Raw genomic sequence first — 17538 nt, 5'->3', positions numbered from 1 at the left:
GGCATGTTAGTGTTTGCTGGGACATGGCTGCCAAGGGCATTGAACTGTCAGAGAACTTCACCCAGGGAGTTACATGTGACCTCCCAAAAGAGCAGGGACTCTCAGGTGTGCTCTGCAGCACCGTTGGCTCTTCTCAGAACCTGACAGTGCTACAAAGCATCCCCAGAAGAGAGGATGAGGTTACACAAACCCTTGCAATAGCCACATCTGGCAGCAGCATGAGACATCAAAAGTCATGGGACATCCTCATCCAAATTTATTTATTAATAAGACAACAACATATTCCAAATTATTACAAGCCTCTACTAATCTTTCCATTACTGTCTCAAGTTTGACTTGACATGTCAGATTTTTTGCAGTCAATGTCAGTGTTCAGGTGCAGAATTAAAATAAAAGCTTAGAGAATAGCAACAGGAAGTCACAGTTACAAACACCACAGAAAGGGATGAGCATGACATCTGCTGCAGGCTCCAGGGTCACTCCCAGTCAGGCTGCTCTAGGCTCAAGTTGTAGCAAGTAACAGAGAAATTATGCAGCTTATGTACTTCAGTTACAAAGCAGCAAGCACAAAAGCATTTTAAGATTTCGTAACTGCACAGGAACTATGCCTAGGATTTAGACTTTCTAGGCTCAAGTCCATCTCTGGCATTGGACAACAAGAAAAATACCTAATACAGTAACAGATTTCAAGATTCAGAGCCCCAAATATTTTAAGAAACCCTTCAGTTGAAGCCTCAGTAAATGCAAACCTCCTCCTTCAGTTATTGTAACTTCAGTGCTCCTTTTTCTCCACTTTTTTTAAACCACAATACTCAATTCCTCCAAAGGGCTTACACAGCTTTTACCACTCGGCTCCTTGCAAACTTCTTGATTGTAGCTTAGCCAAGAAAGTGGCACACAAAACAGCAATAAATTACAGCACAGCTATTCTACTTAAACTACTTAAAAAAACCAGTAATACTATGTAGATGCACATTGTAAACAGGTGCCTTAAAAACATGCTTCTGAGCATCTGCTACACCAGGGTATTCTCCCCAGGGTGCCTGTCCTCCTGTGTGCAGTGGGACACACTGGACTGGCTCCTCTGCAGCTCCAGGTGCAAGTTTCCTCCCTCACATCTGTGCTGAAGGTACTGCTGCCCTCGGCCTGGGAAAAGTCAGGCTGGTAGTGCCAAAGTGCTGCAAGATGGCCAGTGAACCCACACGTGCTCCACTTTGAGTCTAATAACACTTACTCAAGGCTTACTTTGGAATCAAGGCAACAGGGATCATCAAAGGCAGACCCTTCTTCACTTGCAAAGCCTGACCTAGCACTGTTTAAGTACCCTAATTAACACTTGCACTTCTTTTCCTACAACCATTTAATGCAATTGAGGGGAAAAAACATACTTCCAAAAGCTCTTGATCTTACATCTCGCTCCCAAAGCACTCAAAGTAGGAGTAATCCTCTGAAAACCATCGTTACAGCAATGACCATTGAGCTCAGCTAGAAAAGTCATTTACTGAAATGACAAGACATGATTCAAGGTAATCATGCAGGATAAAGCAGGGAATACTACCTGGACAGCACACACACATGTATTTACACCCGCACTACTACCCGGAATACTGTTTGTTTCAGGGACACGTGGCCGCTAGCACAGCCTCCCTCCAGAGCAGCACAGCTCAGTCGAAGTCACGGTTGGTGAGAACCAGTGGAGCCACCAGAGTCCACACATACAGCACGATGCCAATCCAGCTGGAAGAGATCTTCACCCACACCGACGGCCACTTGCTGGTCATTGTCTCATAGGAAGAATCCGGACTGTGAACCAAGGAAAAGGATCATTTGCTATTTTTTTTCAATATAACATTCTTGTGTTCTAAGCCACCCTTCAACACTGTTTTCACAGGAGATCATTCTCCTGTGAAATGATCTCACAGGAGATCATTCTCAATTCACACATCAAAGGACCCTTCTCCCAGGCAGTTCACACCAGTCTGTACAAGAACACCACTTGTAAGTAGGTGTCACAGGAGGTGGAAAAACAACAACAGCACAAAAAATACTCAGTATGAGAAGCTGCCAAAAGGCAGAAATAATTACAAGGAAAATCTAACAAGTCTGCAGAAAGGCAGTAAATGGATAGCACTTAGAGACAAAAAGAATGTATTTTGCCTTGCCAACTACTGTTGCAATATGACACAAACGACACTCACACGCTGAGATGTCCAAGGCAAAAAAGAGCCATGTTTATTTCCCAACCTCGATATTTACAGAATTCCCAAAGTGACCATGGATTGGAGGATGAAATTGCCACCTCTCCAACCACACTGGTCAAACCAACAGTCCATCAATTCTCTCCTCCTCCAGAAAGGAATGCAAAGCAATCATCATTTACATGAAAAGTGCACGAGAAACTCCATTACAAAAATGTAAACACCAGAAGGCTTAGAAGAACTTTAGAAGAACAGGGCAACACACCACCTAGAGAAACTGATCATCTTGATGTCATACTGGACCCAAGTAGGGCCACAAATCAATTTCACAGCAGAACTATCTATTAAGAGTTATTTCTGAATGAAGTACCTTTTAGTGTTGCTTTTTCAATACAAATTGTTCTTTGCCAAGTAACTAGAGACCTTAAGCTGTACTTTTTAATTCTGAAGAACATCTGATCTAGCTGTTAGCAACAGTTCACACACAGGAGGACTATTTTATTGTGAAGATTTTTTCCAAGGATCAGACAACATAATTTCCTTCCACCAAGCCCTGTCAGAGAATGGCTGTGGTTGGAAGAGACCACTGAAGGTTCTCAAGTCCAGCTCCACTATTCCAGCAGGGACACCTAAATCCAGCTGCCCCAGACAGCTTTGGAGTGCCTCCAAGCATGGAAACTCCACAACTTCCCCTGGCAACCTGTGCCAGTGCTCAGTCACCCTAGCAATTTTTCCTGATGTTCAGAGGGAACCACCTGTGTCTCAGTTTGTGTCTTTTGCCTCTGGCTGTGTCACTGGACACCACTGAGAAGTCCTGGCTCCATCCTCTTTGCACACCTGATTCAGGTGTTTATCTACATTGGTGAGACACCCTTTGGGTCTTCTCTTCTCCAAGCTGAACAGTCCCAGTTCTCTCAGCACTTGCGAACAAGGTTGGCTACAGTTTTCAGATACACCACCCTTGAGAAGGCCCACTCTCGACCTACATTCCTGAGCATGCAACTTATGCCTCCTTGTCCAGCAAGAGATGGCCTCTTGTATGCTCATTATCAGCACAACATCTAATCAAACATAAATACCTGTACCAGTTGGTCAGTGTCATCATGATATACAGTGATGCCAGGAAAAGCATGAAGTGGAAGAAGGAGTAACTGTATGTAACTCCATCCCTCTCATTATCTATAGCTCGGTGAACATCATCTCCATCATCAAGGGAGCCATCACTCCTGGGCATTCCATCCTCTATCAGTGTTGATTCATCACTGGTCAGCATCAGCTTGTTAACTTGGCTGTTGTTGGATGTCCGGATGCTGGATATGACAGGAAAGGACATGGTACAGATACCCAAATAAATACAATTTCATATCCAACAATAAGAAGTGATACAAATGAATGTATTTTTTTAAAGGATTCTTACCTGGAATAGAGAACACACAGCAGAAACAAAACCAGTCCTACAATCCCTTGTGCATCCCACCACTGCACTACCTGACCTTGGGTTGGAATGGTGGTGCTGTTGTAACCAATGATGCTCAGGAGACTGGGGTTACAGCGCCTGTCTGTGAGGGAAATTGCATTAGAACTTACATAAAACAAGAACAGGACAAATATTTAATAGCACATTTCCATGCTGAATGCACAGAAATAGAAATGAACGTCGTGACTGTGACAGTCTTTAAGTGAAATCTGAATTTAATTTTAGCCTACTGAATCTCTCTAGAGCAGGGAAATGACAGTATATGGCATAAAAATCTGTGTCTTTGAGCAGATAAAAGGCTTCTGAACTTATGTAAGATATGCATCAACTGCTTTACTAGTCCATCTGACATTAGATGCAACAAAACAGAAATTTCTGCATAATAAACTTCAGAAATTCTACTGCTAGAAAACAAGTTTGACAAACATATTCTATAGACAGGGTACCAAGTCACCCCAGGATTGGAAAACAATGCCAGTATGTCAGTTTTTTATTATGAGTGGTTCCCAACGCATAGCATCCACAGGGTAACACTGATGAAACAGCTGAAAGTAGTAGACAATCTTATTTTCCCATAATCACTGCCTGAATTAGATGACTCATGTATTCCATAACACAGAAGCACAGAAGATTGTCCACAGCTAAGACAAAAGGGTCAGAGACCCAATTAAAACCACTAAAATCAATATCTGGTGATTTATTTTAATCATCATAATTTCTGCACTTATTTATTTTTAGAGACATTCAACTGTTTCCAGTCACAATAAACACTGACAACATTTATTAATACTTGTTATAAATCCTCAGGTTGGAAAAATATAATCAGTAGCATCTTGGTCACCTAAGAAACATGAAACCTGGTAGGGAGATGAAACTCCTAGACTCCTCAGGGGAGATGCACTGATCTGCAAAATCTAAGCTTTAGAATACTGCAGTTCTGCCAGTAAAGAACAGAAATTACATGCCGTACAAACAGGGGGAAAAGACCCGATCTTAGCATGCTGGTTGCAGAGGGGGCAGAGCTCAGAGATGTACGGGCAAGGCCATGTTGCTATTTTATACATCCCACATTACTGCTGGGAGCTTGGCTTTGGGGGGAGGAAAAGGTGAGCACACCCTGGAATAAGTGGCACTCTGCTTCCCTCTCCCCCTCAAGGGAGCTTGCCTGGACTAGCCATGCAGACCCTGCCCTCCCTCCCTGCTGCCCATCCCTTCCTATCCCTCAGGAGTGGGCTCCTAGCAGCACATGTAGCTGAGCCTTTAACACATGCACATTCTGTTACCCTACTCTAATGCTGCCCTGCAAAAGAGGTGGAAGTACAATTTGTTGCTGAACTGGTTACCCAAAAAGCTCCACATTGCTACTACACTTACCTGGCTCATTGGTCATGGCTGACCAAGTCAAATACATTGTGTAAATTGTGATCACTGAAGACTGCAGCAAACCAGACCTTGGCTGAGATTCCTACACAAGGAAGTCACAGAACAGGGAAGTTAGGCAATCAAAAGTTGCAGGCACAATTATATTGTGGTAACACAGGAGGCAACAGATTTAAAACTGTACCTGAATCCTTGGCAGAATTGACATTACAGAAGCACCAATGCACAGGAGCATATTAACACTGATAAATGTCTTGTTTTCAGAACAACCTTCTGGATGAGTGTAATAAACATAAAACAAGACAATAGCTACTAGAGACAGTAGATAGTTGACAGCTGTAGCTGAGAGGAGAGCTGTGAAGAAACAAAAACATAGTTAAACTAGTTAATAACAGAGACTACTATGATTGGAATAATACTGCATGATTACCAAGTGTGGGATACAATATACAACAAGAGTTCTGGGCACTGAAATGTAAAAGAAGTTCTCAAATAGCCTGTGAAGAAACAATACATGGGAATCCTGAGGCCATGCTTGATTCTCCAACACCCTAACAGTAACCAGGAAGAGCAAGGAGGATAAAGGAACATAGCTGTACTGGACACACTTTGGCTAACAGCTTAAAAAAGAAACTGAAGAAATACTTCTCCAACAGAGGCTAAAACAAGATCTAATGTCCAAATTATGTCTTAGTAAAAACACTAAATAGAAAAGTGGCCACTGAATGAAGACAGGCCATGCTGTCTTTTGAAACATCTAAATTATCAAATCTGAAACACTTTATTAAAATATCATATCTCCAGTGAGATGACTTTACTCTCCCCTTCACTACCATGACTTTTCACTCAGCATGTACCTTCAAAGAATGACCGACTGGCAACCAGAAAATACATTTTTTTGAGATGATTCTACTCAACATGAAGCACACTAACAGGTTACTTTGTTTTCAATCAGCACTAAAGGGATAGCAAAACCTCTGTCTGCAAAAAAAAACCCCAAAAAACCTCCAAAAAAGCTGCAGGCGCCACTTGTGATATCACGATGCACAGAAAGCTCCACCTGAACATGAGGAAGAATTTCTTTATTTTGTGTATGACGGCACACTGGAATAGATTGCCCAGAGAGGTTGTAGAGTCTCCCTCACTGGAGATACTCAAGAACAATCCTGTGCCATGTGTGCTCCAGGATGACTCTGCTTGAGCTAGGAGGCTGCATCAGATGAGCTGCTGTGGTCCCTTCCAACCTCACCCATTCTGTGATTCTGTGAAACTCACGCCTTGCTCCCAGGAACAGATCTTATTATTCAGAGGCTGCTGCACCTCTCCCTGCTTCCCCTTAGTTTACTTGACAACAGAAGGACATCAATGGAGCTGAACTACACATCTGAGAAAATGATACTCGTGCATGAGACAGCCCTTTCTCCATTGGTAAAAGGAACTATTCAGTAAGTAACTTATTTAACATAATGCACATTAAATTAAATTTAAAACTTGACTGTAGTACAGTCCCTCCTTACCTGCATACCAGCATCTTGAGTTTCCTTCCTCCATTTTTTCAACCCAAGATTCATTCCAGGAATGGGCAAAGTCAATAAGCAAGACCAGCTGAATAAGAATAAAGCAGAATGCTCCAGCCATACCTACATAAAACCACACTAGAAGAGAAGTAAAACAAAATCAGTTAAAAACCATAGGTGATTTATCTCCCATCATAGTGTCCCTAAACACAGAGAAGCACTACAGTTACACAGCTACAATTAAAACTGTATGACATCAGCATGCACTTTATTTAAAACTAAGTATGATTGCACCATGATACAGAGGAAGACAATATTCCCTCACCAGTTGTAAATGGTCCCTCTGGGATGAAGAAAGCTCCAACACTAATGGCAAGTGCCGTTGCAAATTTAAAGAACCAAAATCTAAAGGGAAATAAAATAAAATAAGGCAACTGTTAAGTCTGGTCTAACTCATACATAAAATACACATCTTTAAGTTGTTTTTTTTTTAATTTGCTCATTCTTAACTTGCCTCACTTAAAGCAGGATAAAAATTTTATCTGCCCAAGACTTTTGCCCTCTAAAAAATTATGCTTAAACTGTGCTAGACTGATACAGAGTTTGACATGCTTGCAGAGGTATCTTCTTACTTGTGAATTCCAAATAAGACCAATTGTGAGCTGCTTTTTTTCTTCCTAAGAATGTTTTAAACCAGAGCAGTGAGATTGTTGGATTGTCTGCATATCAGAAAAATGGGTTAAAAAAATCCCTTCGTACTTCTAGTATCAAAGATCTGATTGTGTCTACAATGACATAAAATATTATGTTGGAGCTCCCTACCAGTCTTGGTTCACTTCCTACATGAGAGAAATATACAAAAGTCTCGATTCTTCCCAGCCAGCTTCATATTCTTTAGGCCTACAGCTGATGAGGATTTATCACAAAAACAAAAGCAAATAATTTATCCTGCATAGAAAAGATGCAATCAAGTTCCAAGTCCCTACTTCAGGGCAGTGTCATTGGAATTTTTCTTCCAGTAAAATATATGAACTCACAGACCATCAAAAGAGATGAGGTGTTTCCAGAAAGCATACAAGGGAATATCCTTCACCAAAGATACACCAAACTCATCCCAAATACTGACTGTATAAATATACCCTGTATAGAGAACTTCAAACTGTTATGCCAACAAAACTGTAAGGAGGAAAAGACTATTTTTTCTGATCCCAGTGACAGGCAGCTCCAAAAACAGGCATGATGCCATCTACATGCACTTCAAAACTGAATATAACAGCACAAAGATATGCACCACACCCCCACCATGTCAAACACTTGTCAGTTTTTCAAGTTTTCTATCCAGTCCCATTTCTTCCCATACTTTGAACAAGTTTAATCTCTCCTGCTGGCTGTTACAATCAAGTGATGGATACCAGAAGAACAAATTCCAGTTGTGTGGAGAGGAACTATGTGAGATAACAGAAGTGCAGAATACAGAACAAAATGGACTCATTCCCTGGGGTATAGAGAAGTGACAAAATCTAATGAAAGTTGAATTAAATTGTATCACTTATAGTGCAATACAAACTCCACTAAAAGTAGTTTTAGAATGCACTTTTTTAAATCAATGTCATTCTCAATTATAGAAATGGGTTCAAGTTTATATATATTTAATCTCTAATTCTGGACTTTTTAAAGGATCTTACTGCTCTACCCCATTCTACAACTGCAAACAATAGTCATCTGAAGTAACACCTAAAGCTGCTGTGCATTCTGTACAAGCCAGCAATTATCTCATAGATACATTATAATTGATATTTTTCTATTGTCATCAAAAACCTGAGGCAAGAAACCATTCTGACTGCCATTAAAAAAGCAGAGAAGGTGAACATTGGCACCAGATGTATTACTGGGCTTAACTTGCATGCAAGCATGAAAAAGTTAGTACACATATATGCAAAAACCTGATATTCTGAACATTTCAAATCACTGACAAAAAGATTATATCTCAAAATATTACTGAACATACAGACAATTTCAAAAATCAGAAGCCATAATGCTTTTCATAAAGCTCACTGTAATGCATATTATTGAAGCAACGAGTTATTACAGAAGTATTGAAAGTAATATTATTAAATATTTCCTTTTATCCTAGTGCTGATGTTAGATTGGCTAAGAAGAGCAAACTGCTATGGGTTGCATAAACAGTTCCTAAATTTGTATTGGAGAGCACAGCTCCAAATAAGGTTATCAAGAAGATCCCAAACACTTTAGAAAAAATTGAGGTAAAAAACATTCCTCATCATATAAAATCACCATGTGCCTTTTTCTGAAAAAGAACCAAAAAACAACAGAGCTCTGATACAGAATGTAGCTGAACCATTTTCTTTTTGCTTGCAACAAGCATGTTCTCCTGAACAAAGCAGGAAGGAGGGAAAGGCTGAACTGAGTTACTCTTGCTAACATACCTTAATACTGTATTCTTTTTCTTTTCCAAAAAAACCCAAAAGTAAACAAAGCAATATTCTGCTCAGTCTTAATTATTTTCCCCTACAGAAATAATTTGAAGCTTTTTCTGTTTTTATGTTAGACATGTTTAATCCTACTATACTGAATATAAAAGCAGTCTAAGCAGTCTAAGCAATCACTGTGATCACCAAGATTAGGCACCATAAATGGTTTTAGGCTTTTTAGCATCATGTCCTCTTACAAATATTTACATTTCCTTGGTTCAAGGAGCTACACTAGACATAGGCAGAACCTGGATGAAAACTACCACTTGTGTCAATACACAAGCAGAAATTCCACTATATTCTTCCATCTGATAATCTTAACTAAAATGAAATACAAACGAAAATCCACTGAGAAGCTCAAAAACTAGATCCATAACTCATTTCTTTTTGCAGAGAGGCAACTGAGAAGATAGCAGAAAGAGAAAAGATACATTTTTATACATCTATATTGATACATATGTGTAACTGCTACAAACTTTAAAATAAAACTGCTCAGAAAAGAACAAAAATTCTTACAAACTTCAAAGTTAAGAGGAATATAATTCAGATGAGGCTCTTAAATATTTTTATTTCTTGAAAAAATCTTTGTGGAATGAAACAAAAATTAATCACTAACTCATCTCAGCATCATTTCTGCATCTTACCCATTGTGCACCGCTGCTCTGGGGTCATTGCTGCTCTTCACTTTGATCATCAGCAAGGAGAAGAGAAGGAAGAACATGGCCATGCCGAAGCACACACGGTACACGGCCTTGTAGCCAACCAGGACATCACAGTTCACGTGGCCCTGCACACCAGGAATACTTGTACCCAACCCTCCATCACAAAATCCAGGAATCTGTGATAAATACAAGGCACATCAGTCATCATTAAAAGACTTCCTGTCAGTAAATGAATATTAATAAATTTCCAATACTCAATTCATTAATATTGTAACATTGTGTAACTATTAACACTGTTAGAAAATATTATATTGAAGGACTGCATCATTAGCTGCAGTCCAACTAGAATATCAAACACATGCTAGATGAAAAAAAACCTGCATAGGCAGAATAAAATAAAATAAATCTTTTCATAAAATAGTTTGGGTTGGAGAAGACCTTTAAAGCTCACCTAGACTAACCCCTCTGCCATGGGCAAGGATGTCTTCAACTACATCAAGTTGCTCAAGATCCCATCCCACCTGACCTTGAATGTTTCCATGAGTGGGACAGGGATCTTATTAACAGGTTTTTTATGTTATTAGCAATTTCAGAACTTCTCAAAGAAATGCAGTTTTCCCTTGCTGATCTGAATCAAGAGATAACTAAAGATCTGTGAACTGGTAAATTTGACTTGACAGTTACTATCAGGCTTATGACATAGCTAGGAGGTGTCAGCCTGCTGACATCTCTTTAAAACAGACACGGCCTTTCCCAAAAAAGTACCATCACTATAAATTAGGTGTATCCATAATTTCCATACGAAACAGCTGAGAACAGTCTCTCCAGTCACTACCAGGAAATGAGCAACATCTTTCAGAAGTCAAACCATATTCCAGAAGGCTGTAATTTTCTTTCCTAGGTGACTAACATGGCTCTCACTGAAGCTCTAACATGGTAACTATACCAACCTACAATACACATTTACAGATGAATAATTTGGGGAAAAAAAACATGAAAATCATGCTTACCCAAAGCTACTATCTACTGAAAAAAAACTAAAGACTGCAAAACAGAACTGAAGTACATGCAACCCATGTTCAGTGACCCTGTACGCTCTACGGTAACTCACGTTACCATTCTCCAGTTTTATATTGCATCTTCATATAGCTAATAAACAGTAAGATCCTACAAACACTTCATAATTCCCTGGGTGGAAAACAGGCTATTATGATGAGTGAAAAATATTTTTGTTACAAACTGCAGACTTTAAAATAGAATTTTAACTAGTACAGCACAACAAAACTAGAAGACATCTTAGAGTGTGGTTATTTTTTTTAATCGCAACCACAATAAAAATCAATTAAGTGCCATAAATACAAGCATCTCAATAATACCTTATTTGGAACTACACATACATAAATTTCTTGTTGGATGCAAAATTTTATTTTTTCTGCTCTGAGCACTTAAAGAAGAGGCTTTACCTCAAAAGCGTGCTTTTCATCTATAGAGGGATCTTCCCACAACTTCTCTGACTCACAAACAAATGAATGGTGCCTGTGAAGCACAGCTGGTAGCAAAATGACATATTTCCAAATAAAATCCATGCTTTTCAAGATATCAATTACTATGATTTGTGACATTTGTTCTACCAAAAATGCTAGCAATAAATAACCTGACCTTCTTCAGCTGCTCTTCCATGCCTGGTATTAGCATCACACAGGCAACGCTCACGCCAAGAAGTAAAAAGAAGGCATAAATCAGCCGAGTTATGGTGGAGTTGTTTCCACTGGGGCAGCATCGGCACAGCAGGCACGGGGCACTTCCACACAAACATGGTATCTGACAAAAAGACAGAACATGAATTATTTAAAAAGCTTTGGATTACTAGATTTCAATATTTAATCAGGCTGTGCAGATCATCAGGTATGATGGAAAATTACTCATCCATTGTGCATCCCACCACGCGTGCAGACTAAGTCACTGCAACATGCTACAGAGCCACCAAACAACAGCGCTTCCCGATGTGACACTGCACAGTGAAATTAGTGATTTCTAACACTTCTCAATGATTAGAAGTAATCATTTAGCCATTCAGAAGAAATAAAGACTGGATTCAGGCTCATTTGTTCTCTTGAATTTTATTTCATTTCAGCCAAATGACATGCAAGGAATGCTTTTGTTAGCAATTACATCCTCCCTTCCACAGCTGCAGAGATTAAACAAACACACCACAGGAAAAAGATACGAGCACAACTGTTATGTAGGTACACTCTCAGCACCTGGCACAGTTGGGATAAAATCCTCACTGGGGCCATGAACATTTTCAAAACACAAAAAACAGGTGATAGAGCCTAAATCTTAGGTTGTAAACTATTTCATAGCAGCAGTTACTCGCCCATCACATAATTCTGTTAGTCTGCAAAATTAACTTATGCAATGTAAAAGGTACAAACAGTAAGAACAGAGTAAATATGCAGTACATGTGTTACTGATACCAAATATCAACAGCAAAAGTGGATGGAAATGCTGTACAGTTGTAATACTACAAGGGGGGAAAACCAAACAGGACAAAATTTACCTGTATTTAATTCTCACATAGAAAATTGTGGGAAGAAAAAAGGGAGCTATTTCACCAGGAAAAGGCTGGGAAGCAGGAAACAAATTCTCTGCCACGTGCAGTGTGACAATTTGGGAAGTAGAAGAAAGGCAAGGTCTCACAAGTAAACATTAGACAAAGGAGGAAAGGTACAATCAAAATAAGTGATCACTGCCCTTCTCTGAGCTACAACAAACCATGACACAAAAAGACACAGAACAGGGTTAAAACCCAGCTTCTCCCCCAGCACACATCCAAGTGTGTGGGCAACTCCACCATGGGACAAAAGCCACAGGTGTCCATCACTGTATGAGAGACATTCAGTCACCTAAGGACAGCAGCAGGCCACATGACCAGGACATTCCAATCACCCAGTATGACAGGCATGTGTCAGAAAGAGTTCTCAGCAGTTTAATCATGTGACAACCAAAAATGCCAGCAGTGTGCTGCTACCGGAAGAGCCCCAGGGGTTGCTGGGAAAAGCAGACAGACTGCCACAACACTCCTCAGAAGCCCTCCAGAAAAGCCCAATTATCATTCCTACAGTTTCAACCAGACTCACACACTGAACCCACAAACCTTGTCTTTTAAATAACTTCCCTATATTCTTTTTGGTACATGTTCCTTCCCAAGGAGCCAACAATCTTCACTCCACTACACTACAGAATCATCTTTAAATTGGCAAACTTTACCATTACATTTGTCTGCTAAACCACTGAAACTAGGCAGATTCTCATTGTAAGTATTTCGGGATGTAATACTAATTATATTGCCCCTTTTTACCTTCTCCTCCACTCAGCGCAGCACAAATAATTTGAAGGCATTGATTATAGGAGGTTTCATCTCAATATAACAAAGAAATTATTTACAATGAGAGCAACCAGTCCCTGCAACAACCTCCTCAAGGATATGGTAGAGTCTCCATCACTGGAGGTGTTCAAGATGCAAGTGGACAGGGTACCAGATCATCCCACTCAGGCCCTCTTCTTCATAAAAGATGGAGTAGGCGTCTCGGGTTTTTGTGGTTGAGAGACTCTTGAGGTATTAGAAAGCCTTTTTTCTAGCTCCGCGACTGAAGAAGAAGTCAAGATTTATTGGTTCTGCTTTTCAAGGTTGTTTATTTTATCTATTACATTCTTTATCTGACCTGCTGAGATTTGTCTGGCAGGTTGGTTTGTGGCACACTGACTGTCTTTGGGGTGGCGTTGACTTTTTATACTAAGAACTACGTATACTTTATTTACAATAATTTTCCAATACCTATTACTTATGTTAGACAGTCGGTCTCTACTCTAAACCAATCGAAAAGTGCCACCATCACAGCAGAAGACTGATGACAAGAAGAAGGACAGGACATACACAGATTCTTTCCTTTTGCTTCTTGAGCCCCCCTTCTAAAACCTCAAAATTCTACTTTTTCACTCTGTGACAAATTAACTATCATTCTACTTAAACTCTTGTGGCTTGTAAATCTTCACACAAAGTTGGTAATTTTTTCTATGGACTAAAATTGAAGGCACAGGTGTTTTTGACTCCGTGCCAAGGTCTCCGAGTCCCTTGCTAGGGTCTCAAATCATCCAGGGCAGCCAGAGGAATGTCCTGGATCCTGACATAGGTGGACCTTTGAGGCTGCTCTATGACTCTAGCAACTACACTAGGCGCATCTACACTTCGTTAGCAGGAAACATATGGCAAATATTGTCTCCAAATGCATCAGAATTTTATAGTACCACTGTCTTACACTATTTCCTACACACACATATAACCTTTCCAGTGAAAAATATCTATGTTCTCTGTTAAAAAGATTACTTTCTTGAACTAATTCTGTCTGCATTAATATTTCTAAACATACTTTTGAATAAAAGGTTGAATTTGGCAGAATAGAATATACGATTAGGCTCATCTGCTGCAGAAAACATGGGGACAGAAGCACTGGTTATGAAAATTCACTTCTGTAAGGAATCCCAGTGTTTGCTACATACCTAAATAATTCAAGCAACTTGCTCCTTGCCTCAGTGGAAGCACAAGCTTCTACAGACAGGAGAGACTTGCAGTAGTTGAAATGAAGACGATCGTCTCCACCTCACTGGAAAACAATGCCTCAAGAGAGGCCATACACCTCACTGGAGTGTCTGAGCTCCAACATCAGCTTTTAAAATGTTTTGCCCCTAAACAGCTCATGCACATCCATCTCTGAACAAGAGACAGCCGTTGATACATGACACTATTTATACAAGTTGGCTACTTACACAAGGAATCACGTTGCAGACCAATTCTCTCTTTCTTTGGCAAAAGAGAATAAAATACACACCATTCCAACAAAACAGTGCTATACTATCAGCGAAACTACTTTTTACAGACTTCACAAAGAACAGGAACCAAGGAACATTTAAGCCCATGGAATTCAGCTTATCAGCAGAGGAGACAAGGTGAGTTTGTGCTACTTTCTTCCTAAATTTAAAGCACACCTCCCACAAAAATTTCAGTAGTAGACACAGCAAGATACTACCATGGAGATCAAAGCTTAACTTCCCAGTGTGACTCAGTTGAGTCACATATGCAGACAAAAAGTTACTCCACAAGTACTTTTTCATTTGCTTCCATATGGAAGCTTAGGCAAAAGTTACTCAGACACAACTGAATAAAATCTATTGCCTTCCAGAAACTTTACTTACCTACCAACTCGTATCCTTTTACATTTTTGAAGAAAAATAAGCACCTCAATGGTGTTTACTAAGGCAAAATAAGAAAAGACAAACCCACACACCTATTCTGGGAGCAGTCAGCAGGGCATACAAGCTAATTCATGCCTGCACAACGAGTCATTTCTTTCCCCACGGCGGTGGAAATTGCATGAGGAACACGTAACAAGATGTACACTGACGGAGAGAGGAGACAGAAAACCCCACAAAATCATGGAAGGACAAATTTTACTGCCCTTGATGCACACAGAACAAGTTTTTAATATTAAAAACATAATCTTCCTACTGGAGTAATGACTAAATGATTATATATTGAATTAATTATTTGCAAAAACACTAAGCCCCTGATGGGCCTAGTCAGGGTTTAGCTACATCATCCCTACTCTTACACTTATAGACACTGAATTAAGCAAGATCTTTGCCTTGACAGAAAATATTAAAAGAGCAAAAGAGCAGCTCAGCTGTTTCAGAGAAGAGAACAATAGAGGCAAGACACAGCAGAGGGAAAACAGCACTGCCTTGTCAACCTAGGCTGTCAGGAGCAGAAGACTTTTGCTGAGATGGCTCTGCTCTTACAGCTTCAGTCTCATCCCCACCTCTGACAGGCTCCCCTTGCTCTTAAAAATGCTAACCTGCCTGACCAGCACAGGGGAGCGCAGAGCAGTCACACACAGCAGCAGCACAGCACAAAAGCCCAGAAGACACAAGCACGGCAGGAGGCCTGAGCAGAGCAGCTCTCCAGTTAGTAATTCAAGCCTAACTGGCTAAACCATTAAGTAGTATTTAAAATGTTAGTGAGAGCAAAATGAACCCTGACAGCAATTAGTTTAAAGGATATTATCAGTGTTCTAGTTGCTTATTTACAGGCATATCAGCCTGGAAGTTAATTTATGCAGATTTTCCAATTCTATGATAATTTAATACAATTTCTATGTGAGATTAAGGGATTATGGATCATCTTTCTTCATTAGAGGTCACTCTGTACTAGAGGGCCAAAGCCCATACATTCAAATGTAGGAGCCTGGATAAATATGAGATTTTGTTATATCACTAGAAGTGTGTGTATGAATGCTTTAATAATAGGTAATTTAATTTAATTCATGCATGGTACAATATTTTCACAATCCCACTGACATTCTTACAGCTAACATCTAAAAACTCACAAACCACTTGACTGTGTCAATATAGACAGGGACTAGACTTGGAAAGACATGTCACTTATTGATAAAAAAGCAGTGTCTCAGTTGAAGTTATGAGTTACTAACTTCTTTGCTTTCCTGCATCGTGCCAAGAAGTCTTAACGCCACCTCAATCTACTGCTTCCCATGAACAAAAATCACCTGACTGACGTGGTGACACATTACCACGGATTACTGTGCCGCCAGGAAAGGATGGCTCAGCGAGACAAAGATGCTACAAAGGGTGGAGCTGCTACAGACAAAGCCGTAAGAAAGAGGCATTAAATACAAATATTAGAATGGGGGAAACGGGCGGGTTTTGATTTTCCCGAAAGAAACGCTAGAGTTCAAAGAATTTGATCAGACTCTTTAGAGATTCGGGGAGAGGAGATTTCAGCGCACACCGCGGCACCTCCCGCGGATTAAGCGGCGCCCAGCAGCTCGACAGCCCGGCCTGTCGGGGTTAAGAACAAAGCTCCTCACAGCGCCGGCGAAACGGCTCCGACGGATCCCTGGGGATCCCAGAACAGTCCGAGAGAGGCACCCAGGCGGGGCCCGCCCACTCCAGCGCGGCGGGGAGAGAGAGAGCCCTGCCCGGCGGAGCGGGGGCCGCGGCCGCTGGGGCGGACAGAGCTCGGATGGGGCCGGGCAGGGGCCCGCAGCCTCCCCGTGCCGCAGGAGGAGGAGGGAAGGCAGCGCCGCAGCCGCCCTGGGTGACACAGGCGCGGGGAGGCGGCGGGCGAGGCCCGGGTGCGGAGGGAGAGAAGGAGGGGGGGAGCACCGGCCGCCGGCTCCGAGCCTGGGGCGGGCAGGGAAAGGCAGGGAGGGACCCCCGCGCCGTCCGCGTCTACCTTACCCAGCTCGCCATGGAGCAGAGGCCCAGGACGCTGCCCATGGTCCCCGGTGGGCTCAGGCTCGGGCTCCTCCAAGATGGAAGCGGCGGCGGCGGCTCCCGACGCCGTTGTTTACTGCTGCCTGCGGTGCTTCCGGCCGCCTGACGGCGCGGGTACGTCACTGCCGGCCTGGCGCGGGAACGCGCCGGGATTCTGTGGGGTCCGGATGTTCTTGGGGGTCGGGGCTCTGTACGCCTCAGGCCTAATAATCACAGAATCACAGAATAATGAGGTTGGAAGAGACCTCTAACATCATCAAGTCCAACCTATGCCCTAACACCACGTCAACTAGACTATAGCACCAAGTGCCACGTCCAGTTTTTTTTTAAACACATCCAGAGGTGGTGATTCTACCACCATGGTGGTAGAATCCAGATGGTGATTCTCTTCCCTGGGAAGAGCATTCCAGTACTTTATTCTTCTTTCGGTGAAAAATTTCTTCCTAATATCCAACTTATACC

General features: G+C 41.3%; 1 protein-coding gene across 1 annotated transcript; it reads right to left on the bottom strand.

The window, feature by feature from the left end:
* Positions 1 to 236: 236 nt before the first annotated feature.
* Positions 237 to 17194, bottom strand: SERINC1 (serine incorporator 1). The gene is made up of 10 exons (XM_030944541.1): positions 17041 to 17194; positions 11386 to 11547; positions 9709 to 9902; positions 6898 to 6977; positions 6573 to 6710; positions 5240 to 5409; positions 5050 to 5140; positions 3616 to 3757; positions 3278 to 3508; positions 237 to 1803 (listed from the first exon to the last, which is right to left on the bottom strand). The coding sequence occupies exons 1-10, from the start codon at positions 17077 to 17079 to the stop codon at positions 1665 to 1667; spliced, it is 1386 nt and encodes a 461-aa protein (XP_030800401.1). The 5' UTR covers positions 17080 to 17194; the 3' UTR covers positions 237 to 1664.
* Positions 17195 to 17538: the final 344 nt, after the last annotated feature.

Source organism: Camarhynchus parvulus, chromosome 3 (assembly GCF_901933205.1).
Source record: "Camarhynchus parvulus chromosome 3, STF_HiC, whole genome shotgun sequence".
Lineage (NCBI taxonomy): Eukaryota > Metazoa > Chordata > Aves > Passeriformes > Thraupidae > Camarhynchus > Camarhynchus parvulus.
This window is presented reverse-complemented; position numbering and strand designations above follow the sequence as displayed.